Source organism: Vanacampus margaritifer, chromosome 10 (genome assembly GCF_051991255.1).
Source record: "Vanacampus margaritifer isolate UIUO_Vmar chromosome 10, RoL_Vmar_1.0, whole genome shotgun sequence".
NCBI lineage: Eukaryota > Metazoa > Chordata > Actinopteri > Syngnathiformes > Syngnathidae > Vanacampus > Vanacampus margaritifer.
The window spans coordinates 14,942,043-14,968,603 of NC_135441.1; the positions used below are offsets into that span (position 1 = coordinate 14,942,043).

Here is a 26,561-nt window from a genome sequence, read left to right on the forward strand (position 1 = left end):
TCATTTCTTATCAAACAAATGTCAACATCGGACAACGATAAGCCAAGTAAACGTGCTCAAATGCTGTCTTAAATGGTGATTTTATTGATCCCTTAAAGTTTCAACAGCAGTTTGGGCGTGGACTCAGTTGTTTTACTCTAGTTTGAAGCATACAAACATTAGACTACACAAACACACTCAGCACTGACAAGGCTGCAGGCGACACGCAAACCGCTCCGCTCAGGAAGTCCAAATATGGGCGCAGTTTAAACACCACGGGGAAATCAATATTTTTAAGATAGGTGGGCCTAGTGAGTGGTTGCTGCTGGTTACGGTGAATAAGCGGCATTGTAAGCCCATCGTCTAAGGAACGCTCAAGAAGTTTGTGTAAATGCACAAGTGTGGTCAATTAGAACACACGTTTGCACATCATGCACATTCTTCAAGCCCTCTCTGTAGGCTAATCAAGAAGTATGGAGGTAAATATGGTGCAAAACTAACTTGTAAATTTTTTTTGTACCTGTAGAAAAAAAGTCTAAATTTGTATCTGTAAAAGTCGTGATTTGTACCTGTATAAAAAATGTGTACCTGTAAAAAAAAAAAAATTGTATCTGTAAAAAAAAAATTACCTGCCAAATTTTTTTGGGGTATTTGGTGCAAAACTCACGTGACTGGATAGCAGCAGAAAAACCACTTGTGACTCCTAGTGGCGACTTCTTTGACTACAAGTTGTCATTTCTACAGGTACAAATCACAACTTTTACAGATACAAATGTACACTTTTTTGTACAGCTCCAATTTTTTTTGTACAGGTACAAATCATGACTTTTACAGGTACAATTTTTTTTTTAAAGATACAATTTTTTTTTTTACACATACAATTTTTTTTTACACATACATTTTTTTTTTCCAATTTTTTTTGTACAGGTACAAATCATGACTTTTACAGGTACAATTTTTTTTTTAAAGATACAATTTTTTTTTTTACACATACAATTTTTTTTTACACATACATTTTTTTTTTACAATTTTTTTTTTTTTACACATACAATTTTTTTTTTTTTTACACATACAATTTTTTTTTTACAGGTACTGTACACGTTTTTTTTTACAGATACCAATTTTGACTTTTTTCTACAGGTACAAAAAAAATTTTACCAGTTAGATTTGCACCATATTTACCTCCATAAAGAAGTCATTGTTTATCAAACCATCCAGTCAGGGTTACATGAAATAAAATGCACACATATACACACAGATTAATATCTCTTTTTCCCATAAATTCATTAAAAAATAGATTTTGTTACATTTATGAAAGACCTCACTTATTGCACTTTAAGACAATGCAGAATCGTTTTAATTTATATTCCCAACTATTGAATTAGAATTATGAAAATATTTGTCATCTCATCCTTGCTGATGTCGATGTTTGTTTGTTTGTGTATGTTTCTCCTACTCCTGGCTTGAAAGTGACAGACAAAATTCTTCCCCATTTTTGTGATGATGACTTCAGTAGGACGACCACTTGAAATTATATTCTTCTTTTCCTCAAAAGTTCTCCAGGAGAACGGCACTCATTGTGACTCGGCGATGAACTGAACGTTTACCGCAGAACAATTCAAATAAACCAATTATGCGCATGCGCGTTGTCAGATAAGATGCGCCCTGACCGCTTTTTTGCCAATCAATCAATCTGGCTTGTGTTACATTTCTCGCCGCTAAAACAATAAAAAAATAAATCTTGTGGCTATACTGCTGCCATAATAAGCGAAGTGCGCATCTTGTCAGCGCGGTGCATTATGGGTAGGCCGGCTAGTAGTCGACTACCAATTTATCATAAAAAAAATTAATGGCGTTTAATGGGGACTCAGAGCAGAAAATAAAGCACTAACTCCACATAACAGCGACTGTGTTTTTGTCAGTGACAGTGTTGGCTTTGGCTCGCTGAGATGCGAGCATTCGACAGTGCAGTAACGCATTCACGGGATGACAGAAGGAGAACAGGATAAGCACGGTCAGAGCGATGTTCACCTGCAAACACATGAATGGGCAAATTAATACAACGGCAATCAATGTATAGAAAAAAAATTGTTGGTACCTAACATACTGCCTCTTTAAACTAATAAAAATTTAAAAAATATATATTATTATTTTGTAACAGAATTATTTATGTAAAAAAAAAGAAGAAAAAAAAAGAGTCTGTTTCCTTAACTTAATATTTTGCAACACAACCTTTATAGTCAATTGGAATCCAGTGTTTCTGTCAGTTGTGTGTTTTAGGTTTTAGGAGGACTCATGACCCATGAATGAGCTCAAGTGTCTTGATACTGGGCAGTACATTTTGGTGTCAAATTCCTTCATAGTTTTGAGGTTTCAGTGTACTTTTTACAGATTCAAAGCACTCTTAATGCAGCAAAGCAGTGCAGGCTTCTTCTTCTTTTTTTCTTTTAAAAATAATCTTAGTTTCATTGCGCCCTGTACAATTACGCACTCACATATAAAGGATCCCCATCCAGCAATTCTTCCACCACAGCAAAGCAGGTGTACTGTAGTAAAGAGAAGACCGCCGAGAGACCCAAGATGAGGCCGAACAACTTCCCAAAGTGACACGGTGGAAAACTACAGTTGCCAAAGAACACAGACAAAACGGAAGTGAGTCAAGACTGCAACAGTAAAACACAATTACTTAGTTGATGTCACTTGGTAGTGTCGGCATCAAGTTAAAAATGATTTGAAAAGGCAACCTTGGGCTGTTTATCAAATATGTTTCACATCGTATATGTACCTTCACAATTAATCAGAAATCAAGGATGTGTTTTTCTCGTGATTGATTTACAATGGATGCTACGATTCACAAAATGTATTATTTTTTCACCAAATAAGCATTGTGCCACTATCCAATCAACACCCGTTGCCTGTCTTTTGATTTACCAACACTTAAGTTTTAATTTCTGCTTTTATAGTCACCGCTGATTTGTATTCTGAATCGAGACAGTCGGCCTTAACACGTTTGAACATTGAAGTTTACTCACGCCTGAGCGACAAAAGCAGCCATTCCGCCATACAGGAAGCTGTAATTGATCATTTGCATGACAAAGGTGAAGTACTGAAGTGGCAGCACGGGGATGGAAGCGCAAATTGAGAACACCAAAGCCTGTACTGACGTCAGGAAGAAAGAGAGGACTGCGGAATTCAGGTCTGCTTCCGCTTCACTCATTCCTATGGACACACACACACAAACACACATGAACACGAACATGAACATAAAATAATAATAAAAAAACGTACTGTACTTGTGGTTAATTGATTAGCCGAGGCTTGAAAATATTTTATTTTGAAAAGTGATCGGATTCTCTCTGTTTACGACGGACATTTTGACGCATGTCAAGATGCTAATTATCTCAGTCGCGTAGCGCTGATGCTAATCGACAAGTTAACAAAATGAGTAAAAAACAGACATATTTGGAAAGTTTCCTTGCAATGTGGAAAAGGTCACCGCAGGAGCCTGCTATGACCAAGAAGAAAAAGAAAGGTGCATGGACTTACAGCTACAGGTGATTCCCACGCATGATGGCCCGCTCCGCGGCGAGCGGCTCTTAATTTGGTGTTATGGTGAGTGAGTTACTCATGGACTTTAGATTTGTTCTGTGCTGCCTTCTTATGTTGCCGCATTGAAGGAGCGCGCTGCTAATATTGTTACATCAAAATGTGTCTTCACATTTATTGTTATATCTGCAAAATTTGTTTGGGAGAGGCAGGGAGTGTGCATGTGTGTTATCACCTGCCACCGGGGGTTTGCGCTTGTGTCGGTCCATGATGAAGCCATTAATGGGAGAAACCAGCAATCCGCACATCTGAGTGAAAGCAAAGGCGTTGATGTACTGGCTCACTGCCAACGGACAAAAAAAGAAAGGGTGAGGCATAAATGTTTTAAAAATGTCACATCTCTATTAGCAGTAGCACAGTCATGTCGTTTAAACCAGTGTTTCTTAACCTTGTTGGAGGTACAGAATAGCCTCGTTTCCACCAACGGTATCTACCCTACTCTAGTCTACTCTGCTCTGCTCTACACAAAAAAAAGCAGTGAGTATCCACTGCCACGGCCATTGCCCCTCCTCACCTCGCCAGTGACGTCATACTAAAGCGACCGCAGCTAGCACGCACTGCACACACAGGCAAAAACAATGCGCGGAATGTTTTGTCGCGTAGCGCTGATGCTAATCGACAAGTTAGCAAAATGAGTAAATAAATGTGAAATAATGACATCACGTTTTGGAACTGGGCTACTTTTTTTCCTTTTTTTTTTTTTTTTTTTTTTAGCAAAGGAGGAGGTACCAGTAAAAGTGAGAAGAGTAGAGTAGAGCTGGGTAGATTTGGTGCTAGAGATAAGTGGGGGACGTATAGGGGACGTATATGTGCGAAATGTGTTGTTGGGTGGGTGGTTTTAACCCTGGAGAACCCAAGAACCCTTTTCTTCTTTTGGAAAATTATGAATTATACATAAAATGACTGCTATAAGTTGACTGAACACCAAAATATATGTTTTTTCAATTTTAACCCTTGTTTTTTGAACTAGCTCAGAGTTGCTAATTTATCCAAATATATATATATATAAAACATACTCCTAGGCCTTCTGCAACATGATATGAAATAGATTAACAAAAAAAAACACAATTATACCATCTGATGGTTTGCTGAGAACAAGGTTTTGTTTGTATTGATTTCCAACAAAACAGCATGTTGCCAGCCATCTTGTCACCACCACTCTGGCTCATGTAAGTACAATATTCATCCACTAGATGGAAGAATTTATAGGGGCCAAATTTCACCCCGTGGGTTCTCCAGGGTTAAATGCGTGCACGTGTACATACCTACTGACGCATCGCCATCAGCCAGGCGCTCCAGCACGGGGTTGAGGGTGCCAATGAACAAATAATGTCTCAGTTGGATCACAGACAGCCAGATGAGGACGAAGAAGAAGAATTTGGACAGAACACATTCACGGAAGGTTTTCTCTGAGGAAGGCAATGCAGATGAGATGTAAGTCATGATTTGTTTGAAGACTGTGTTCGAATGAATTCCTAAATGCACACACCAGGTTTTTCTGGTTCATTCTCTGAAGGTGGCAGCTCATCTATTGAAGTCTGCGCTGTTTCATTGGACTTCCTTGATCTTCTGCAGGATATCCTGAAGGTCAGAGAGGACAATTAGAGAAAACAATGGGCTTCCTACTCACTACTATTTGCTATTACAGCAAGAGTGACTTAAATTTTAGGCCTCATTCCTCGAAAGTTACATTGCGTTGACAAATCTGGACCAGCAGTGATTTACAACACCTTTTTGTTATAATGCTAATACAGTGTTGTGTGTTGGCCTACTGGTTAGCATATCAGCCTCATCGTTATGAAATTGTGGGTTCAAATCACTATACCAACCTTGTGTCTAAGTTTCCACATTCCAAATGCATCAAGAAAGGGATATGTCTTAAAAAAAAATTTACTTGTCATTTGACTCCCTCCATCATCTTTTCACTCCGATAGCAGTGTTTAAGATTCATACCCATACTTGTAGTGGTCAGGCAGCGGGTACGGGATTGAAGTTCTGGGAAACAGAAAGATGGTCCTGAGCACGTGATGGATGCTGCCGGCGGCCAGGAACAGGAAACTGCCCCTGAGGGGGATGCCAGCCTCGTATACCAACTGTAAGGACAAAGTGAAGGTAATCATTGATAAAGATAGTAAACCATGTATTTTAACACCTGCCAAAAGGTATCTCCCCCACTTTGACGCACTTTAACGATGAGGAAGACTCCAGAGGAAGTGTCGAAGGCTCCGTTGAAGACGGTGATAATGGTAGAACGATGAGCACCAAACAGATTTGCCACCTTCAGGAGGAGAACTATTATTGGAGAGTTTTCTCACCAACTTTCTTAAGGTATTCGTGGATGATGACGAATGGACAATACTGTACACCTTTATATAAAAAGCACATAAAAAACAGGAATTTGTGATTCTAGATTGGGGTGGGTAAAGTGTGGCCCGTGGGCTATATATGTCCTGTTGCATTTTTTTATTCAGCCCACTGAGTATTTATGTTAGCATGAATTTTTTTTATTGATGTATATTGTTATCTAACTGATTAACTTGAAATATTAGTAATAAAGTGAAATATTCTAAAAACACATCTTTTACTTATCATCACTGTCATTTTTTAACCTTTCATGTCCAACTTTGTTTAATGTCATATTACTGGTCAGTCCACACATGGGGATGTTGTATTTACAAATTACTGACAAATAGATATCTGTCTTTGATAATGCAATGTTAATGACTCAACAAACATTTTTTTTTAAATTATTCCTGAAAAGTGATGACTTTGGAGATGTGAGGATTTTACCTGATGCTTATGATAGATATTTAACATTTATAAAAAATAATTTTATTAAACAATTTGTTAATTCATTCTAATTCGATTAATTATAAATAAATAAAAATATTACAAATGAGAATTACTGTATTATAGATATATATATATTTTACATACATATCCTATTTTTTTTTTAACCTCATTTATGAATAATGTGGTCCATATGTTATGACTGTAAGAATGCACTGAAACGGATCCCAAGAAGCAGACATGAAAATTAGCGATCAAAGAAGGCTTCATTGAAGGAAGGGTGCAACCAAGTTACAAACATAAAGCCGCTGATTTTTGTTAGGCCTTTATTTTGAAGTTGGTATCTAACAACCATTAGTTAGATACCAACTTCAAAATAAAGGCCTAACAAAAATCCCCTAAAATCACCAACAGTTCAGATAGAACTGGGACAGAGTGCATTCACATGCGGATAGAGAATTTGTCAAGACACCGATGAACTTGGCAATGGCATGTTGGTATGTAGTTTGGCATGTTTGCATTCCTAACTGTACCTGCATGTTGGTCACGAGCAGCATCATTCCACCCACGGCTATGAACGAGAGCGCCGGGTAAAGCAGCATGGACAGAGCTAATTGAGAGAGACAAAAATGGGGACAGACAAAGAACAGACAAAGAACCTCATGTGCACGTTATGATAATAAGAGTTCATTTTTCTTTGTAGGCTATACAATGAATAGGCCTGGGGCCACCAACGTGGTGCCAACATGCGCTAGGTAGACCCTGAAGGCAGCATGAATTGCCCACAAGCTTGTCTAAAAATAGCTCACCAAAGACACTCATTGTTATTTCCTAGGAATGTAGTCAAATTGATCATTTGAACACTTGCAGAGGTTCACAAAACTATAGTCTTTAATATTTATCTGTTTCCAATCTTGTTAACTCACTGTTGATAATTATTGTAGGGAATTATTAATAAGACAAGTGTACCCTCTCTCCACATATAAAAAGTAATCATCAAGTATCATTTATTGTTTTTTTTCCCATCAGGACATTGAATTGACTCGCCAGTTGCCCATCCCTATTATAAGACACAGTACAGGTGTGAGCGATTCAATGCCCTGAGAATGAAATGACCTGGTTCAATGGGAATATTCACATCTTAGATATCATTCATTATTAATAGTAGTACATAATTAAAGCTAAAAACATTTTATTAAGTGTTTATCAAACTGGTTGCCCTTCACAGTAACAAAGAAGTAGCTCTCATTTTCAAAATTGTTGGTTACCCCTGGATTGGGCAATAGAACTATGTTGATATTTACCTGGAGTTGCAAAGGCCAACATCAAGATACCCCCAGTGTGTAAAGCTCTGATTGCAACACAACACAAGTCATTATTTGCATTGTGTTGTTATGCATTTGATAATAAGGTGAGGTCAAGCTAAATCTATAGCTAATCTAAATCAACATTGCATCCATGATCTAATGTAGACAGATGACTAACTATAGATGTAATTTCAATGCAAGTTTTTTGTGTATTAGGCCAAACATTGGCTAACATGTGAAATTTCATAAAAAATTGTATTTCAACACTCACAATCCAAAGAGCCGAGCCACCATGGTGCCAAAGCGGTCAAAGATGACACCATTTAGAAATGTCAGGAAATTATTCATAAAGGATGCAATTGTGAAGACCAGAGAGAACTGTTCATCCTGCCCCCTGCAATCTGACACAGACGAACAAACAAACAAAAAATATGATTAGTTCAAATGCAGAAGCTCCCAAACACCACTCAAGACCAAAATAGTTGCGCCTTACCCATTTTGACACCAAATGCCAATGTACAGTACAAGTTAGGAGGTCAGCCATTTAGAGTTTTAAGCATTGAACTAAGGTCAGTGGGCATGATTTTTTTTCTGCAGACACCGTCATTAAGTTGAGAACTATAAAATAAGTGCCAATGTTTGGACCATTAGTGGTGAACTAATAACCTCACAGGGCCCCCACTTGGCCAGCCTACCAGAGTTCTCCTCCTTTCGGTATCCGTATGTGATAGAAAATATTTTTTTTGTATTAAAATTAATAGTGTGTTTTTTTTAAAGACTAAATTATTAGTTCCCTACAAGATGGCACTAAATCCTACACGCTGTCTCTTTAAAGGTGAGGTCTTAAGTTTTGACCATTTGTGTTTGTAAACAAACAATTCAAAACGGACTCCTCCCATGGCTCAAACCCCATTCTTCTCGTCAACATTGCGCCTGCCTTCAACGACACGCCCCCCGCTCTGTGATTGGCTGGAAGGGTAAACATTGACTTTCAGCCCAGAAACGTCCCTCTTTTAGCAAAATGGCCTAATACAGGCTGTTACATGTTAACATAAGCCCAGAGGTGTTAATTGAGAAGGTTTTCGTGTGTATACATCCAGTGTTTATGAAGTGTTTATTGCTGAGTTAAAGTTGAGTTAATACTATACTGTTTCTTTTGTAGCTTTCTGTGTATGTTTAGAATAAAGCAATATAAATAATACATAGTTGTTGTTTTTTTAAACAATTTTTTTTTGTTTAGGGCTATACATTCATATATATTAAGAAATTAAGAGGCTAATTTTGAAAAAATTAAATAGAACTGTTGAAAAGATCTTTCAAAGTTGTCTCTGATGTTTAACTAATCTGCAATTGCAAAACAAGACAGCTACAAAAATGATTAAAGAGAGCCCAAAAAAATGTCAAGTATTATTGTGAATAAAGATTAATACAAGGTGATTGTATTACAATCTCTTGATCTAACCCTTAACCTTATTTCAAGATTACCTTTAGTCCTAACAGTTCAAAGAGGCTCCCAAGTGGCCCCTCGTTTTTTTTTTTTTTTTTTGGTGCTTCAAACAATTCATTACCAAATGGTGTGTTGTAAATTGCTACATTAATGGTCCCCACAGTTGCTCAGAATTCAAAGTCATAGGGAAGAGGAGCAAACTGACCTTGGACCTGTGAGCCATCACTGTTTGTGGTGTTGACGCAAAAGGAGCCGAAGAAGCCTTGCGACTTCAGGAGGAACACAAGCGAGGCCCACCCGAACATGATTCCTGCAAAGAACAGACTCTCCACCATGCCTGTGATGAAGGCCAGGCTGTCTTGCACTTTGAAGCGCTTTGAACACAGCAACATAGTTCACGCTGTGTGCACACACCTGGCAAGGAGGAGATGATGGCAATGAGAAATGTCTGCCTGTTTCTTTTCTCTATTTCTCTGTCTGTTCTGAATCCATCTTGATTACAAAACTTTACATACAGTTCCAGGTCAAATTTGACCTATGGATTTTAGATTTACCACTATGATTGTTAAATCCTTTCATCATCATTTCCTTCTGCTCCCTCTCACCTGCTCCCAATTATAATGCACCACACATACACACTTGTATATATACTGGGTGGGGTCACATTCACGGTGTAGGGGCAAACTCGACCCCTAACAGTGTTAGCTGCCGAATGAATAATACTGAGCTCTCAAAAAAAAAAAAAAAAAATCTAGAAATTGTGTAAATGTATATTTGATCAATTTGTCAATTTTTTTTTTTACAACCCAAGCTTGGAACAGTCTAGAGAACTGTATGTATTTCCACCACATTTGCATAGGTTCACGCAGAATTTGACAGATTGACCATGAGGTAATCTCGGAATAGTGAAAAAGACAACACATACTAAACATAAGGAACGTAAGTCATACAGAGGTTAGAGAGTGCCTTGAGGCAAACGTACCTGCAATATAGCAAAAAAAAACAATGTTTTTCCTTTTCTCTAAAACAGTGATAAAGCATTAATCATCCATTCCACTTTCATGAGGATATTTAAAATTGACCCGGAACCTATTATGTGTGAATAGAAAATAGTGTAAGGGTTAAAATTCCACATCCGCCCAAAACCAAGTCATACAGACCTTGTAATTCTTCAGTCGAGGTCCCGAGACGCGCTCCCAAAACCCGTCACTTAATCACTGCCGCATGCACTGCCTTTATAAAGGGCAACTCCTTATTGCTAATCAGCGATCGCTGCACGAACTTCATTTGTTGTTGTTTGCTGGCAACTGGCCTCTCTCAAACAGTCATGTAAAAAATGTCGATTCTTCAAGCTCATATCAGATATACATTTGTTAGCTAGATAGCTGTCTTAGAATGCACTTTTTTCTAGCCTAGCTCATGTCCAAACACCGTTGTTAACTTTCGTCAATACATGTGACCAAAGCATGCGATGCTATGAAAAAGCCGTATCAGAGCCAGAAGTGAGAATCTGAAGTTTGAGGAGCCAACATTAAAAAAAAAAATTGATGTAAAGAGAGGTCAGCCTCGTTTGAGATCTTGATTGGGATCTTGACAAAAGCACACACAAAAAATTACTGGGCCATGTCGGCCTGGATCTTTCGGGATTCGTCCCGGATTTCCCAATGGCCACCAAGCCACTGGAATGTTACTACATCAGGATTTGATATGAACAAGATCTCAGTGGGGAAGACTTTAACATTTTGTTGTGGATATCATTCACTTGTGTTTTTTGACTCGCTTGTTTTATATTCATATATATATTATATACTCAACGGACAGTGTGAGACTGTAGTTCTTGGCCTCAGACTGTCAAGTTTGGGAAAATGTCACTTTCAGGTATAAAACAAAAAGAGCTTAATAATCTCAAAACCAAAAACAAAACTAACTTTTAAAGAAATACGCAGCTCAAAGGTTTGTAGAAATTTGAATCACTAGTATTTTTTTCATTGCTATTTTTACCCAGTGCATTGAGGTGTTGCAGAAAATACTAAATATTACCACAGTTCAACAGTGCTTCTTTATCATTAAATCATTTTTTGTTTTTGTTTTTTAAAGGTCTATATCAAATTTATCCAAAGTAAAGGCATCTAGTTTGAGTTTTTTTTTTTAAATATATATAAGTTTCTTTCTCAATTTGGAAAAAAATACAATTTTGTGCGATAGATGCTTCTTTCAAAAGGGACAAGATATTGCTTTATTAATAAACTCGATTGAATATTGCGCCACCAGTTTGTATTCGTTTTCATATTCTCAAAATAACAAGAGATTTGTTTAATCTATCTAATGGGTTTGATTTAATAGTTCCACCTTTTGACCATTTCTGTTGATGAATCGTGCGAATAATGGGCAAATACTTTGACACGACAGAAATGAGCCGTTTGAGGTGAAAACGTTTTAAATATGATGGACATAACTGTCTTGTGCTTAATGTTGACTGATGGTTTTATTTTGCATTTCTCGTGCCTATACTGCCACCCAGTGGTCCACACTCCAGAGGAATAAAACAACGAACATGCACACGGATGACCACCGTTGGAGATCAACAAAATGAAAAGGGAAAACAGCGTCTGTACTATGTAACTCTAAAGTAGTAAAACTTTATCAAAACATTTGTTTAAAAAAAAAACTGACTTTCCAGCTTAGACAAATCGGTGAGTGCTCTTGTTATTTTTGCATGTTTGTGCAAGACAAAGTCTTTATTATGCCAAGGGCAGCTCACAAGAAAATATGAAATTGTCTACTTTTCATGTTCAAGTTCATGGCATTAATAAAGTGACGTGACAGTTGGTCTCTCTCTCTCTCTCGCTCTCTCTCTCTCTCTCTCTCTCTCTCTCTCTCTCGTCACTCATCATTAACTTGACATTTGTTGCAGAATTTATATTTTTAGTTGCGTCCCGCTTGACATTATTATGAGGCTTTGCTTAACTCTTGATGAACAATAAAGTAAATATAAATTCATCATTAATCAGCTCTTAAGTTTTATCCATCACTTCTTTCACTTTACAATATGGGTATCTTTTTGTTGTTGTTGAGTTTATAAGGTTAATAATGATATTATAAACACATTACTGAAAATGTACTATTGAAAATCAGGCAGAAGTTTTTAATTAAATTTATTTATTTTTATTTAACATAATTATTGATGTTAAAAAAAGAGACTGTTTTGAAGCACAACCTTTAGAGTCAATTGAAATCCTGAAAAAGCCTGAAAAATATAATAAGCAGGGAGGTGTTTCCTCGAATAACAGAATATACAATTAGGCTCCACCCCAAAAAAAACGTTGAATGCCGAACTGCTGAAATAATGTTGATTTAATCTCAAATTACTCACAATTACCCTTTATAGTGCGAACTCATCTTAATTAAACACAAAACTATTGTTCTGTTGTATGAATAGCAGTAGTTAGCCACAAGCTAATTTTACCTTCTGCCGGCCCATCTGATGGAAAAGCGTTTAATTGTTCTGCCTGTCACTAGCATAGGTAGATGAACAAAAATATTTTATTTGTAGTAAATTCATCATTTTCAGACCAATTAACAGAAAAGGTTACTAGCCTCCTGCTATAAATATCTTATTGCTTTATTGTATTTTCATTCATTATTTATAGCTTGTTGTATCCATGCCTTATTGCCTTCTGTAGTATGTCAGCTGTCACTTTGTCAGCAGATTGCAGATAAGCCATCTTGCATGCCCTTGTGTGTGTGTTTATCTTTGTATGATGTTTATAGCCTATGCTGGGGTAAAAACATTCCCTCCCCAAAATTTGAGCTCATACGCCCCTCGCCCCCTCTGCGTCATGTCTATTTAGAGCTCTCCTGTGGTTGGTCTCACATTATCACCATCTCGATCCTAAGCTCAAATACAGTGACATCCAACACAAGTGATCAGAAGACATTTGTTGGAGGGCAAACACTGGTGGAATTATGTGTGTTTTTTGTGGATGATTTCTGGTTGAAAAGTTGAGTTCTCAGCACAATGGCTTCACCTGATTCCACAAGTCCACCTGGTTCCACCTCTGATGACAGGACGCTTGCTCGTACGCCGGCCCCGGATTCTTTTCGGTACACATCCCACAGGAGAAAGCAGGGTGGGATTGGCAGCTTGTGCTACGGGTTCAGCGTGGCATGGCGCCATCTGAGGCCCTTCATTCCCTTCTTCCTCATTTGCTTCCTGGTGGTGGCTCTCGTCTACCTGATGCAAGCCATCATCTACGGTGGCCCTTTCAAAGACCCAAACTTCTTTGTCAAGTTCAACCAGCGCTGGCCCAGGCCCACTCCAAACCACCCGGACACGCTTCCCCCAAATTAGAACCTTCCCGCTGGCAGCAACATGTCACAGTGGACTTGCATGGACAGATTGTGGATTGGATATCATCAGAATCTCAGATGGGAAGACTAAGACCATTATGTTGTGTATACTATTTACTAATGGATTTCCTATTTTTTTTTGTAATATATATAAGCCTCTACCAAATGGTTGTAATGTCAGTTGACAGTTAAAAAGAACAGGAAGAATAATAAGAAAAGTTATTTTTTTTAAAGTGTATTTCAAAGGTTGTGTACATTGGATTCTATGTAGCCTATTTGTATTTGCAGAAAATCTAGACATTGCCATGGTGACCATTAACTCATTCACTGCCATTGACGGCTATAGACGTCAAAAATTTATTTGAACCATTTTTCCCACTTTTGTTAATAAGATTACGAAAACCTAGATTTTTTTAATTGTATTAGAACAGATACAACATTTGTGATTAATCGTGAGTTAACTAGTGAAGTCATTTGATTAATTACGATTAAAAATGGTAATCACCTGACGCCCCTAATTTTTTAATAATCTTTTCTTAAAAAAAAAAAAAGATTATTAAAAATTGGAAAAAAATAATTACAATTATTTTATTTATTTATTTAAAAAAAGATGATTAAAAATTAGGGGTGTCAGGTGATTAACATTTTTTATTGTAATTAATCGCATGACTTCACTAGTTAACTCACGATTAATCACAAATGTTATATCTGTTCTAAATGTACAAATAAAAGTTTTCTAGGTTTTCATACTCTTGTTAACAAAAGTGGAAAAACATGTTAAACTAATAGAAAGTTAAAATGAATTTATGACGTTTATAGCCGTCAATGGCAGTGAATGAATTAATTTTTATCTTCATTTCATATGTGGAGGGTGAAGCAGCACATCTTTATTTATGTTCTACAACATGATAAATATTAAATTGTTCACTTGAAAACATGGTCAACCAAATGGTCTAGCCTGCATCTGGTCCTTAGAACTGATAACTGTATGTACATTACTGAGTGGCCAAACAGGTAAAGAGAAAGACCCTTTATGTTTATTAGATTATGACACCCGCAAACCCTGTTTACAATCACACTCCTTTGCCACCACCTTTGTGAGCATTCCATTATTTTCCAGTGTTTTGTTGACTTTTGTTGTTGCAGGCATGGATTATTTTCAACCTTCATATCATTGCTGTCCAATGAACATTTCTAGTATGAAAAACAAAACAATCAACAAAACTGTGAGGTATATGCTTTTCATTTATTGTCCTTGGAGTGAATTCAATTGAGTATATCCACTTTTTTTTTTCTAAATGAGTGGCGTTTTCCTTTATTTTGAAGAGTTTCTATTGGAGTCTCCGGTTTCTGACAGAAACAGTTACTGTATTGTGTAATTTAGATTTGGTCTATTTAATTTGCGTTTGACATTCCACACTCAAAAATATAACTTGTTGGGTGAACATAATAAAATCATTTAAAAGATTTCCACCTAAACAAAATGAGTTAATTTCACAAGAATCAATTATGTTGAGTTGCAGAGTCTAGGATTAACAGTAACACAAATACATCATGTTGATCCAAAATATTCAAATTATGCTAACATTGACCCTTTAAAAATTCTAGTTGGACCTACTCCTAGTAATTGAGTAACAGTTACACAAATGTAGCATGTTGATCCAACATATTAAAACTTAGGCAACTCAACTAAAAAAAATAATACAAATTTGCTCATGTTTGGAATTGTAAGTTATTTGCTATATTTTTGAATTAGGTTGTGTTAACATAAAATGGTTTAGCAAAATTTTAATTGTCATGTTTCCTGTTAAAACTACATTATTATATGTTTAACTGCAAAATATTTTATTTAGTGAAAGCTACATAATAGATTTAGGTTAAGGTAACAGTCACCCTGTTTGCTTTTGAGTGCACTTCTGGAGAATTTCTACTGCTAAATTGGGCTTCTGTAGGCTACTAAATACTGGACACCTGTTCTGGCTCATCAGCAATAAGACGAAGCGTTTTTAAAATAAGGTGGAAGTGTTTTTCAATGTTGACTGTGTCATTTATTTGTTATTGATTCATTTATTTTACTTTTCTCACGCTTGTACGCTTACAGGGTGTCTACGCTACTGCCATCCATTGGTCAAAATGAATACTACACCAATCTTTATGATTGACGTCATCAACGCTAACTGGGGAAAATTCAATGGAACACAAAAAGTGTCCGTTTGGTGTAACTGTAACATTAGTCATAACTTTTAAAAATACTTTGTTTTATTCATATTAAAAAAACGTGACTTTCCATTGAACTTTAAGCGAAAGGTGAGTGCTTTTACAACTTGTACGTTTGTTGTAGTCAGTGTATCATGTAAAAAGGAAGCTCACCACAAAGACATGTCAACTAAAAACTAGCCCAAATTTCATGTCCAAATTGTATTAAAGTCGTAACTGTGCAGTTCACGACTGGTTAATTAATTGACGTGACGCCTTGCGACTAGTGTGGCTTCATGCTGTTTGTTAGCACCGATGCTAACACAGTATTTTAGTTTTTTTTTCCTTCGGTATTTCCGAACAGATTTTTTTTATTATTATTGCCAATTTTATTTTGTCAGTCTTAAATACAATAACTTGGTCCACGTTCAAGCACAGCGGTAAAAAAAAATTGTGGTAAGTTAGTATATTTTCCTCTCCTTAATAGCATCGCACTAGTATGACGTAGCACTAAAATATTGTGTTTATGACAGTTTTGTAGGTAATAATTTTTAACGACAACGCTACCTTAAAGAATTCGATAATTTTTTTTATATTGCAACATCTTTGTATTTACACACGTTTTCATAGATAATTCAGGGTTTTGTAAAGCTGTAGTTGGCTCTCTAAGTAAGTTTTGTATACATTTGAAAATATGTCACTGAGGTACCCCCAGGTTAAAGTGAATAAATATTTATAACGTGATATTTATAGCATACATGCACCCAAACACACCCAATAAGCCATTTAACCAACTCTTGCACATCATTTATAACATTTTGTTTCGATAATAAAACAGTTTTTCCCTCTTGGGCAATTGTAAATGTAGTAGTTTATCAGTTGACTGAAGACTTCAGAACAGGGTTTCAGACTTTTAAACTGGTAGCACAGTGGCCCCAAACCTGAAATTTTAGGGGCACAAGTATAAAATTTACTTCAACCTGCTTAGTAAATATTATTTATATTTATTTTCACTATATTACTGATAAATCAGCAAAAAATAAGCAACCAAAATGTTCAGTAATAATAAAAATAAATCAGCAAATTTACTTTTTGCTTATCTCACATTTTAGAATCAAAATGTTAACGTTTAAGAGCAGTCTGGTACCCTGTTTATAAAAAAAAAAAGCACTCCTTGTTGTAAAAGTAATTTGACATTGCTTGATATAACAACATTGAGCATTATATGCAGTCAAAAGTTCATGGACAGTGGACACACGTGCTCTTTCAGACTTGTAGTATATTTTTACTCATGGACAAAATTGTACCTTCCGTTAAAGAAACCCACAGTTCACTGGAATAACTTAATATTCACGACATTGAAATTTCGACAAGTAACTAAACGTCTGGGAGAGATAAAAAAAAAAAAGTGGAGCTTTTTGGCTAGTCATGTTAGGTCTATGTTTATGAGATGCAAACATTTAACATAATAATATATTTATTTAAAAAAAAAAGTTAAAAAAATATATGGATGAAGCTTGGGTCTGTTCTGCGGCTGCTTTGCTACATCTGGCACAGGGTGTCAAGTCAGTGCAGGATACAATGACATGACGTGTATAAAGACTATTAGGGCATTCTGGAGATAAACGTGCTGCCTGGTGTCAGGAAGTTTGATTTCAGCTGCGGGTCAACACAGCACAAAACACCCAAGAATGGCTAACAAGTCCACATTGGACTATTCTGAGGAGTGTTGATCTAAATTCAGTTTAACGTCGGCGAAAGGCGTTAACCCTTCAAACCTGAGATGGCGAGAGCAATATTTGTCAGATGTTTTTTTTGTTTTTTCATGTTTTTTTGGGGGGTTGGGGGAGGTAGGGGGGTACTAATTAAGATTGGTGAAGGGTGCTGGAGAGCTTGAAATCTGATCTTTAACGGGATCTAATCCTGGAGAAGATTTATTACTATAACAATGAGGTTTACATGTGAACCCCCGCCCTTTTGCTCCTCTCCAGATGTGGTGCTACCAGAAGCCAGGATTCGAAGCCCATCTTGTGGCCGAGTTGCAGAGACAGCAACAGCACCGACAGTTCTGTGACACTCTGCTTCGTGCAGAAGGTATTTAAATCCTGCCTCCTTGCCTGGTTCAAATGGAAACCATAAGTTTGATGGAAGAGTTTGGCACCCTTGCCTGAAGCAATGACTTACCATGACCCACCCTTGATTGCATCTCTTGTCCCTCCAGGTGTTTCAGTGCCAGTACACAGTTGTGTCCTTTCAGCCATCAGCCCCCAGCTGTCCACTGCTCTGTCCTCCTCACCGGCACCTCAAGCTGGACGAGAGCATCTGGTGGAATTTGGGACCGTCGGAGCCCGCACTCTGCTCCATGTGGTCAATCTTCTGTACTCGGGGGAGATGGCCGGGGAAGGGGAGAACGAGAAGCAGCAGGCCGTGTCAGCAGCAGCCAAGTTGGGCATCCTGGGGCTGGTGGAGGTCACACGGAGGGACCGGCGAGGCGGCGTGGGCACTGAGGTGGGTGTACAGACTGATCCCGTGGAGCTCAGTGAGAAGGAAGTCACATGCTGGAGGCAGGAGGTGGGTGTCGGCAATGCTGTCCTCTGGAAAGAGATGCTGTCAAGTGACGAAAAAGACGCAATAACTGAGACAGAAGAGATGCAAGCAAGCTCCGCCCACTCTTGTCAGTCCATGCCAGCCTACGAGACCATTGAAGTGGCTCAATTTGAGAGTTTAGTACAGGCCGACAACCAAGTTGTCCAACTAAATGTTCCGACTCCACTCATTTGCTTGTTAGATGAAGCCCAAAATCTTCCAACTTCATCTGTGGCATCTCTTGCTGACTCCCAGAGCGACATGTTCAGCAATCCTCAGGCAGAATCCCGCGTTTTGGACGGTGTAAGAGCAGAAGACAAGCAGTTTGAGCAGTTTCTAGATGACATTCCAGGATTCATCAGCCACTTTTTAGACATGGACTCCAAAGAGGCGAATACAGGGCGAGCTAAGAGCAAGCCGCGAGGAAGAGGCAGGGCCAGGCCGCGTGGAGGAGCTTGCGACGGAGCTCGAAGAAGAGGAAGGCGGGGCAGAGGAGGGTTGACGCAAACTGTGGACGTGCAGGAAGTACGTGTGAGCAGGCAGCACAAGTCGCTCCTGCAGAGGTGTGGGAGGACGACCTCTATGAGGACAGGCCAGGGGGGAGGAACCATAGGCAGGAATTTGCACCTGAGGACTCGACCCTGGAGCCCTCAGGGGAGACGAAGGCGGCCCAAATTATTGGACTTTTGCCTTAGTGGAAAAAGTCACAGCTGGATGGGAGGAGGGGACAACGTGAAGCGAGAAAGGAGGAAGAAAACACCGCATGATACACAGGTGACGTTAAGACATACACATACACCAAAGTAGGAGATGTTATACTGGCAAATTATGGCCTGTCCATTGATTCTTTAAAAAAAAAATTATACCATCATTAATTTGTGATACATATTGATTTAATGTAAATACAAAAAATAATCAAAAACTAGTCAAATAAACAATTTGCATTTTAAATATAGCGGAATAATTGTAATTAAATGATCAATAATACAGTACAAAATTAACAGGAATTATTATTATTGTTTTTTTTTTAATTAAAATGAAGTATTTGACCATTCGTCGTTCTTTTTTTTTCTTTTTTTTAAAATAATCTCATTAATTTGTGATACATATTGATTTAATGTAAACACAAAAAATAATAAAAAAACTAGTAAAATAAACAATTTGCATTTTAAATATAGCTGAATAATTGTAATTAAATGATCAATGATAACAGTAAAAAAAATTAACAGGAATTATTATTATTGATTTTTTTTAATTAAAATTAAGTATTTGTACATTCGTCCACATGTTTTGGATTCTACCGAGTCACCTATTGGGCAGATATTGTTTTGAAACTATCCTACATTATTTGCTGAAAAACTCACTTGGTTTGTGCTCAGGTCAATAACAGTCTAATATGCAGTAAACGTATTTCTTGGGTGCCATCTTGTGGCATCTTGGTGCCAAATAACTACAGGTATGTTGAAGTAAGGGAAAAAATTGTGCTTTGCCGCCATCATGCGGCATACATAAGCACCATTCTTTCCTATCCTCAATATTTACCAACTGGCCAAAACTTTAAGCACATCTGCATGATATACAGTACAGTGAAGGGATATTCAGCCTTCGGGTAAACTTAATAATGAACTTTTGAATGTACAATCACCAGAGCTGAAAAAAAAAACTGCATTTCTAACAACATTCTTCTGCCAGGTATCACATACTGCCCCGCCTCCTGTGGACTCACCAGGGCACTTTGATCATCTCTTTGAGGAAGTGATGAGGGAAATGGAGGTTATGGAAACTCCACCGTCTCAGCTTCCTCCAACAGCCCAGATGTGCAGTTGCACCATCACCCCCTGTGGCGCTGACGCCGGCTATCATGCTAGCTCATGCGCTCATGTCTCTACAGAGGTTGTCTCTACGGGACAAGCAAACAGCGAGACGGTCATTCTAGGGCCGCAAGCAGAGTTCAATCTAACAGCTATGTTGGAAGACCTCCTGGAGTCCTTGGAGCAAGACGGTAACAATTGTGTTAACAGGGAGACACAAGAGGAGCAAGATGGCAGTTGCTTCCCACAGCGTACACAACAGAAAACAACGTCCTCACGTTCACGCTCAAACAGGCGAAGAGCAGCTTCTCTCAACAACACTAAGAGAGCAAGAAAGCCCACACGAAAGAAATGGCGTCCTCTACAAGTAAAGAAGTGTATCCGCGAGTCAGTGAGGGACACAATGGCTGATGATAAAAAAATCGATGACTGCCGAGGAGACAGGAAGTTACAATTGTTGCCTGTGGTGAAACTAAACAGGCATGACGCTCTGCATCCGGTCAGCTTTCAGGCGCTCAAGGTGGCAGCTGAGCTCAACTCATATATATGCAGCTTGCCCCAAAAAAACTCACTCCTTGATTGGACATGACTACGTTCATTGACATATACAGAAGTCTCATGGCAAAAATTCCGTTCATTACAAAAAGTATGAATACTGAAATAATAATGATGTCATTTCATTTTACTCAGTGTGAAATCTAGTCCGTTTTAATTGAACACAAATCTGATATACTCAAAGAAATCCATGGCTTATTTTATTGTATGAATGACAGGTGGATACACAAGTTTGTTGTACCTTCTGCCATCTAATGAGAGAGCTTTTAATTGCGCCGCCTGTCACCACACATTGCTGATAAATGTACACATTTGTAATTACTAAATAATTTGTAGACAACCCTACTTTGATCCAAGCCAACCTTTGTACTCAATGTTATCATACTTCCAGCAGCACAAGTTAATCGTACCTTTGCCATGGTCATTCAAAGAGTGAGTACATTTTTTTGGGGACTTACTGTGTATGCATACAAATAACCATATTCATGTGAAAAATGTTCTGTTTTGTTGATTATGGTGTGATTCCTCTCCAGAATCCTGCACAATCGAAGACCAACTCGCCATCAGTGCATCAGCTAGTCTCAGTTATCAGAAAAGGTTATCCGATCAGGACTATATGCAAGCCAACCCAGATCACAGTGAGTTGGCTTATCGCCTACTTTTACCTTTGCTGTTGCAGTAAATGAATTCTGAGAAAGTCCTGTTTTTGCAATGACAGCAACATGAAGATGTCATTGTAGTCCATTTATTGTTTCCTAATATTTATTGAGCCAATGGCCATATTTTACATTAGAAGCATCTCACAGCACACCGCCAAACAAAAGGTCACATAAAGTAATATATAAATTGAAGTCCCAAAGGCCTGTAATTGCCTATAGATGCCACAAGATGGTGACAAAAAACTTTTCTTAGATACACAGATTAATTGTAACTTCTGCCCTCTTAAACTTGGTTTATGCTTCAGCAACACGCAATACCCAAATTTCTCACACAAACTTGCAATTAAACCCAATGGCGGATGAGCAAGAGCCGGGTCTTCTACTTCCTGATTCTTTACTTTTATTGATTTTGTTATATGTATGTATACTGTTCACACTTAAATAACTTGTATTTTTCATGAGTTGTCAATAAAGTTTGTTTATTTGGTAAAAAATAGTTTTATCATGTAGTGTTGCCATGCTTGGAACATACATGTGTCAAGCATAAACCACGCTTAAGTTTAAGAGCATTGTTCAGCCTGTCACTATCATTTGCACGGCACAATGAACAAACATGTTCATTAAATATCCATCCATCCATCCATTTTCTTAACCGCTTTTTCTCACAAGGGTTGCGGCGGGGTGGGGGGGTGGGGGTACTGAAGCCTATCCCAGCTGGCTTTGGGCAGTAGGCGGGGTACACCCTGAACTGGTTGCCAGCCAATCGCATTTAGAATATACAATACATTATTTTTAGGAAATATATATTTTTCGATGACTAAAATTACTCACGCCTCTGACATTGTCTCATCAAAACGATCAGCCACTCCCAGAACAAGAACCGCCACATCTGGGCCAACCAGACTGTAAGCGAGGACGGCCCAACCGGAAGCTTCCCCGTGAAGGTGAGGTTGATGCGCTTGAGGAAGTTCAAGTCAGATGGGAAAACATTGCAACTCAGGAGCAGGCAGCGAGGAAGGCAACAAAGAGGATAGCCCAGCCAGAAGAAGACACTAGATATATTGCCGGTGAAGCGAAGAGGGAACGCTTGGAGCCAAATGTTCCGCTTCCTGACAATTCATCTGGTGAGACCGCCATGACAGCCGACACATACGAGGAACAGAAAATGGTGGTTGAGCACAACAATGGGCTCTAATAATAGTCATCACTTTTATTCTCGTCAACAGAAGTCAGCCTGGAAACAGGGAGTGAGGAGGACATCGATGTGATTGGACCGTTGGTATCCATCCCCGATCCGGTCACCATCACCTGGTCACTCTCTTCAGAGGGTGAGGAGCAAGAGGAAGACGATGAGGAGATTGATGTTGTCGGAGGAGCATACGTGACTTCTCCGCCCTGAGCAATGCTGCGGACAGGACGTATCATGCCGAGGTACCCCTGTGTTAGTTTGGTTAGTGACAGTTCTATAAGCTGGTTCTCATTGTTTGAGTTGGATTAGTGATGCCGATGGAGTATTACATTGACACTAAAATGATCCGATTTGATCATGTTTATTATCAGGATACTTGACAGCACTTATAAGTCACCTCAATTTTCACACAACAACTTGATAAGGTATCTGCTCTTCAGTTGACCAACTGGTTATGACTGGCATGTTCAGTCCTTTGTGTCACATACAAGGAAAGATACTGTTTAAATGTTTATTTGTTATAAAAACACAAGTGGCTTAGTTGAATTCATAACCATTTTTGCTACAATAAAAATTGATCTTTGATTCCTTGCGGTTGATTTTATATCCACACGCCACTTAAAAGAGTTAATAGACATTATGGTGGATCAATAATATCTGACTTCATACGGAATGAGATTCTCCCATCCGATAAAAAAAAAATACTATTACTATTAACTACACACTCACACGCACGCACACACATACTCACCCACATACAAAAAAAAAAGAGAGAGAGAGAGCAATGATGATGACATGTCAAATGGGTAAAATTACCGAATGAACAATTCTGAGCTCTCCAGAAAAAATAAAAATAAAAAATAAAATAAAAAAACTACTATTGAATAATCACTTATTTTCCTCATCGTTGATCATTTTCAATCAAATGTCCATTCCTTCATTGGAGAGTTCATTTCTTGACAATTTTCCACAATGCTTTATTGCAGTGGGTCTCAAATTCTTTACACCAAATACTACCTCAAATAAGACTTTGCTCTCCATGTACTGCTATAATGACCAACAGAAAAATACAGTAGCATAGTATAGGTCCAGATAATGTAACTGATAACTGTAATATTATGCACTGCTCTTAAATATAGCAAAATTAAAAACTAGTTCAATAATAAATAATTAAAAATGTATTGCACAAGATTAAATGCAACTGTGTTGTACTTAAAAGTTACATCTAATTGTAGTGGCCTTAATAATGTACTGAATTTGATTGAAGTATTGTCTATGGCAATTATTTCAGAAAAAAACGTAGACCGCTACACGCATTTGAGGTGAAAATGACTTTATTTGCTATCAACCTGTGAGTCGACCTCCCCCACACAAAACGAGCACACATGAGCTGTAACACAACTTGGAAGTTCTCCTCCAAGTGTCTTTCAACGACAGCTCAGTGCGTGTCTGTGAGTTGGGCTCTCGAACCAAAAAAAAAAAACACACCTTACCCGGGTGTCATCTATGTCGGCATGTGTGTGTGGACTGTGGTGGAGTTCCCTGTGCTTTAGCTGTGCCGTATTGTCTCTTATCACACTCATCTGTGAAACAGTGTGGAGTGGGCTGTAGCTCCACCCAACGGGAATGAAGAGCAGACAGAAGGAGGAGATCATAGGTAGGATGGAGCTGCTACTATGTCAGTCTTGCTTTCCTCCTCTCAGTGCTGGATGCGCCTGATGGACTGGATCTGGGGTGTTTGGCAGTGGGAACCCCAGGTTTTGCATTGCTGGTAGTCCCCACTGTGTCTTTCACACTCCATGATGTACTGCTGGCCTCTGTAGCCAGGGAACTGGTAGCACACAAAGCTGTGGGAGGAAACCAATTGCAGGACTTCACTTTGAGATGGATAGATAGATAGATAGATAGATAGATAGATAGATAGAGAGAGAGAGAGAGAGAGAGAGAGAGAGCGAGTGAGAGAGAGAGAGATAGAGTAGGGGTGTTTCAAAAAATTGATTTGGCAATATATCGCGATATTACAGCGCGCAATTCTCGAATCGATTTAATATGCGGCCGAATAGATTTTTAAACATACATTTTTTTATGGGAATATTTAACAAAACGTCTTACTTAGGGTTAGGAGTCACACATTAAGCATGGAAGAATGTTATATTAACGGAACATTAAGCCTTAATATTTGATTTCAGTGCTGTTCAAACATGAAACAAATTGCAACCTGTTTGTTAAATGCAGTGGCTCAGTTATAAGCCTGAATTTTCAGATAAATAAATACGTTTTCATACAAATCTTACAGTGTACATGTATAAGTTTACTGATGAGTATTTTCTAAATTTGAGTAAAAAGGAAAAAAATCGCAATAATACAATTTATAGATTCGTATCGGGATTAATCGGTATTGAATCGAATCGTGAGCTATGAATCGTGATACGATTCGCCAGGTACTAGGCAATTCACACCCCTAATAGATAGATAGATAGATAGATAGATGGATAGATAGACAGAAAGACAGACTGACTGACGGACTGACTGACTGACTTACGCGCCACACTGCACATGCATGGAGCCCACTTCAGGCGTCAGCCAGCCCATGGCCTGCAGAGACGGGTAGTCATCACAGATCTCCACGCTGCGGCCCATGAAGTTCTCCTTCTCGAAGATGATCATGCGGCTGCTCTGGTGAGACTGGAAGAAGGTAGCCGGTCTCGGATCAAGAAGAACTGCACAGGGGATGGATTTTGAGTGCAACATGTACTTACAGCGCAGTAGATGGGGCGCAGAGACATGAGGCGTTCGACGTGGTAAGCGAGGGAGCCGCTGTAGGAGTCCCAGTGGGGGTACTCGCCTCTTTCAAGGATCAACTGCTGGCCTTGGAAGTCATGGTGCTCGAAACCGACCCAGCTTCGCAAACAGATAAAGGACACTTGATGCGAATGTTCCGTCAATGAAGGACGAGGTGGGACTTAACACACAGGACAGACATTCACACTTGCATTGAAAATATTTAATGATCTTTATGTCTTTTGTTTTTTTTTCTTTTTATGTGAGAGGAATCTATAAGGACCTGAACAGAACCCACTCAAGCACATGAAAACAGGCTTGAGACTTACGCGCCACTTTCTACCCTGATGGAGCGGATGTTGTCCAGACCGCAGTCCTGGATATTGACACACTCGGAGGTGAACTCCAGGGACTTGCCTTGGAAATGCTCCTGCTCGAACACAGTCACCTGAGAAAGCAACGCCAGGTGAGCGTGAATAATAAATGTAAAAAAAAGAAGAAAAAAGTCATGTCTTTAGTGTTACCTTGAAGAACGGGGCGAGGCCCATTCCTGAGTTGGCCAGGGGTTGCATCATTGGGGATCTTGTAGTTCTGAACATCTTTACACCTGATGCACAGTGAAGACAAAAGCATGGATTTATGAGAGAATGACTCCGTTATTCTATGACCTAAAACATCAATATATTTAGTCCTTTATTCAGTGCACACATTCTTTGACACACCTTACCTACTTTATTTTTTTGGAAGAGCCCTGGAGTTGAACGCACCTACCGCCTGCCTCGCGTAGAGTTATGGGAGGACCTGGCGCTTCGGTTTTATATGGGCGGGCAGGTCACGCAAGGGTGGGGAGGTGGGCGAGGGTGGGGCACTCCTGCAGATGCACGTTCACGCCAGGCCACGCACACTCTTCGCGGCCCACGGAGAGGCGCCCCCTCAGGCTGCCCGGGCCGGCTGTGACCAGCTCAGCACATATCATAGAGAAGAGACAAAGGCAGTCCGGTATGTTCGGACCCCGGTCAGCAGTCCAGCGTGTATGCCTGCACAAAGGAGCGCTGATAAGGGCGGCGAGTGAGCGGATTAACAGTGGAGCACCACTAAAGGCCGGGAGGCTATACACAACCGTTGATATGAATGACAGTTTATACAAGTTGTGAAATGCTTTAAAATATAGTAAACATCTCAAGTTTGAAGAAATTATGTTGCGATGACATATTTTTACTTTGCAACAATGTCATCTTGTTCTGTAAAATTCCACATGGATTAAATCGCAGTTGAAAGAAAAGTGACTTTAAGTAGAGCAGTTTA

At 38.8% G+C, this 26,561-nt stretch overlaps 3 protein-coding genes across 5 annotated transcripts; 1 reads left to right on the forward strand and 2 right to left on the reverse strand.

Annotated features, from left to right (window-relative positions):
- Nucleotides 1-63: 63 nt before the first annotated feature.
- LOC144059581 (equilibrative nucleobase transporter 1-like) lies at nucleotides 64-10,335 on the reverse strand. Of its 2 annotated transcripts, none has more exons than XM_077578758.1 (13): nucleotides 10,290-10,335; nucleotides 9,335-9,543; nucleotides 7,954-8,083; nucleotides 7,680-7,726; nucleotides 6,909-6,985; nucleotides 5,771-5,863; nucleotides 5,539-5,678; nucleotides 5,075-5,166; nucleotides 4,851-4,994; nucleotides 3,761-3,868; nucleotides 3,012-3,198; nucleotides 2,475-2,598; nucleotides 64-2,010 (listed from the first exon to the last, which is right to left on the reverse strand). In XM_077578758.1, exons 2-13 carry the CDS (start codon nucleotides 9,519-9,521, stop codon nucleotides 1,867-1,869), a joined length of 1,473 nt encoding a protein of 490 aa, XP_077434884.1. In that variant the 5' UTR covers nucleotides 9,522-9,543; nucleotides 10,290-10,335; the 3' UTR covers nucleotides 64-1,866. The 2 variants fall into 2 exon arrangements, with proteins under 2 accessions (XP_077434884.1, XP_077434885.1); XM_077578759.1 differs by having other exon boundaries at nucleotides 9,335-9,466; nucleotides 10,290-10,316.
- A 5,305-nt stretch (nucleotides 10,336-15,640) lies between these two features.
- LOC144059577 (uncharacterized) lies at nucleotides 15,641-23,469 on the forward strand. Its single transcript, XM_077578749.1, has 7 exons — nucleotides 15,641-15,786; nucleotides 17,667-17,769; nucleotides 17,897-19,035; nucleotides 19,954-20,592; nucleotides 21,161-21,265; nucleotides 22,149-22,410; nucleotides 22,513-23,469. Exons 2-7 carry the CDS (start codon nucleotides 17,667-17,669, stop codon nucleotides 22,683-22,685), a joined length of 2,421 nt encoding a protein of 806 aa, XP_077434875.1. The 5' UTR covers nucleotides 15,641-15,786; the 3' UTR covers nucleotides 22,686-23,469.
- Nucleotides 23,470-23,791: 322 nt separating this feature from the next.
- cryba1l1 (crystallin, beta A1, like 1) lies at nucleotides 23,792-26,293 on the reverse strand. 2 transcript variants are annotated; one of them, XM_077578773.1, is made up of 6 exons: nucleotides 25,984-26,293; nucleotides 25,781-25,863; nucleotides 25,586-25,704; nucleotides 25,235-25,376; nucleotides 25,018-25,160; nucleotides 23,792-24,322 (listed from the first exon to the last, which is right to left on the reverse strand). In XM_077578773.1, the coding sequence occupies exons 2-6, from the start codon at nucleotides 25,853-25,855 to the stop codon at nucleotides 24,175-24,177; spliced, it is 627 nt and encodes a 208-aa protein (XP_077434899.1). In that variant the 5' UTR covers nucleotides 25,856-25,863; nucleotides 25,984-26,293; the 3' UTR covers nucleotides 23,792-24,174. The 2 variants fall into 2 exon arrangements, with proteins under 2 accessions (XP_077434899.1, XP_077434898.1); XM_077578772.1 differs by having other exon boundaries at nucleotides 25,988-26,289.
- Between the last annotated feature and the right edge of the window lie 268 nt (nucleotides 26,294-26,561).

What these genes read in the sequence shown, in the direction of transcription:
- LOC144059577 (XM_077578749.1), top strand. Translation starts at nt 17,667, where the DNA reads ATGTGGTGCTACCAGAAGCCAGGATTCGAAGCCCATCTTGTGGCCGAG. An exon ending in CACTCTGCTTCGTGCAGAAG is followed by an intron (nt 17,770 to 17,896) that starts GTATTTAAATCC and finishes TTGTCCCTCCAG; the next exon opens with GTGTTTCAGTGCCAGTACAC. An exon ending in AAACACCGCATGATACACAG is followed by an intron (nt 19,036 to 19,953) that starts GTGACGTTAAGA and finishes TTCTTCTGCCAG; the next exon opens with GTATCACATACTGCCCCGCC.
- LOC144059581 (XM_077578758.1), bottom strand. Translation starts at nt 9,521, where the DNA reads ATGTTGCTGTGTTCAAAGCGCTTCAAAGTGCAAGACAGCCTGGCCTTC. An exon ending in GTTGGCCTTTGCAACTCCAG is followed by an intron (nt 6,986 to 7,679) that starts GTAAATATCAAC and finishes TCTCTCAATTAG; the next exon opens with CTCTGTCCATGCTGCTTTAC. An exon ending in TGATGGCGATGCGTCAGTAG is followed by an intron (nt 3,869 to 4,850) that starts GTATGTACACGT and finishes GTCCGTTGGCAG; the next exon opens with TGAGCCAGTACATCAACGCC.
- cryba1l1 (XM_077578773.1), bottom strand. Translation starts at nt 25,855, where the DNA reads ATGTTCAGAACTACAAGATCCCCAATGATGCAACCCCTGGCCAACTCA. An exon ending in GCCTCGCCCCGTTCTTCAAG is followed by an intron (nt 25,705 to 25,780) that starts GTAACACTAAAG and finishes TTGCTTTCTCAG; the next exon opens with GTGACTGTGTTCGAGCAGGA. An exon ending in ATCAGGGTAGAAAGTGGCGC is followed by an intron (nt 25,377 to 25,585) that starts GTAAGTCTCAAG and finishes CTGTTTGCGAAG; the next exon opens with CTGGGTCGGTTTCGAGCACC.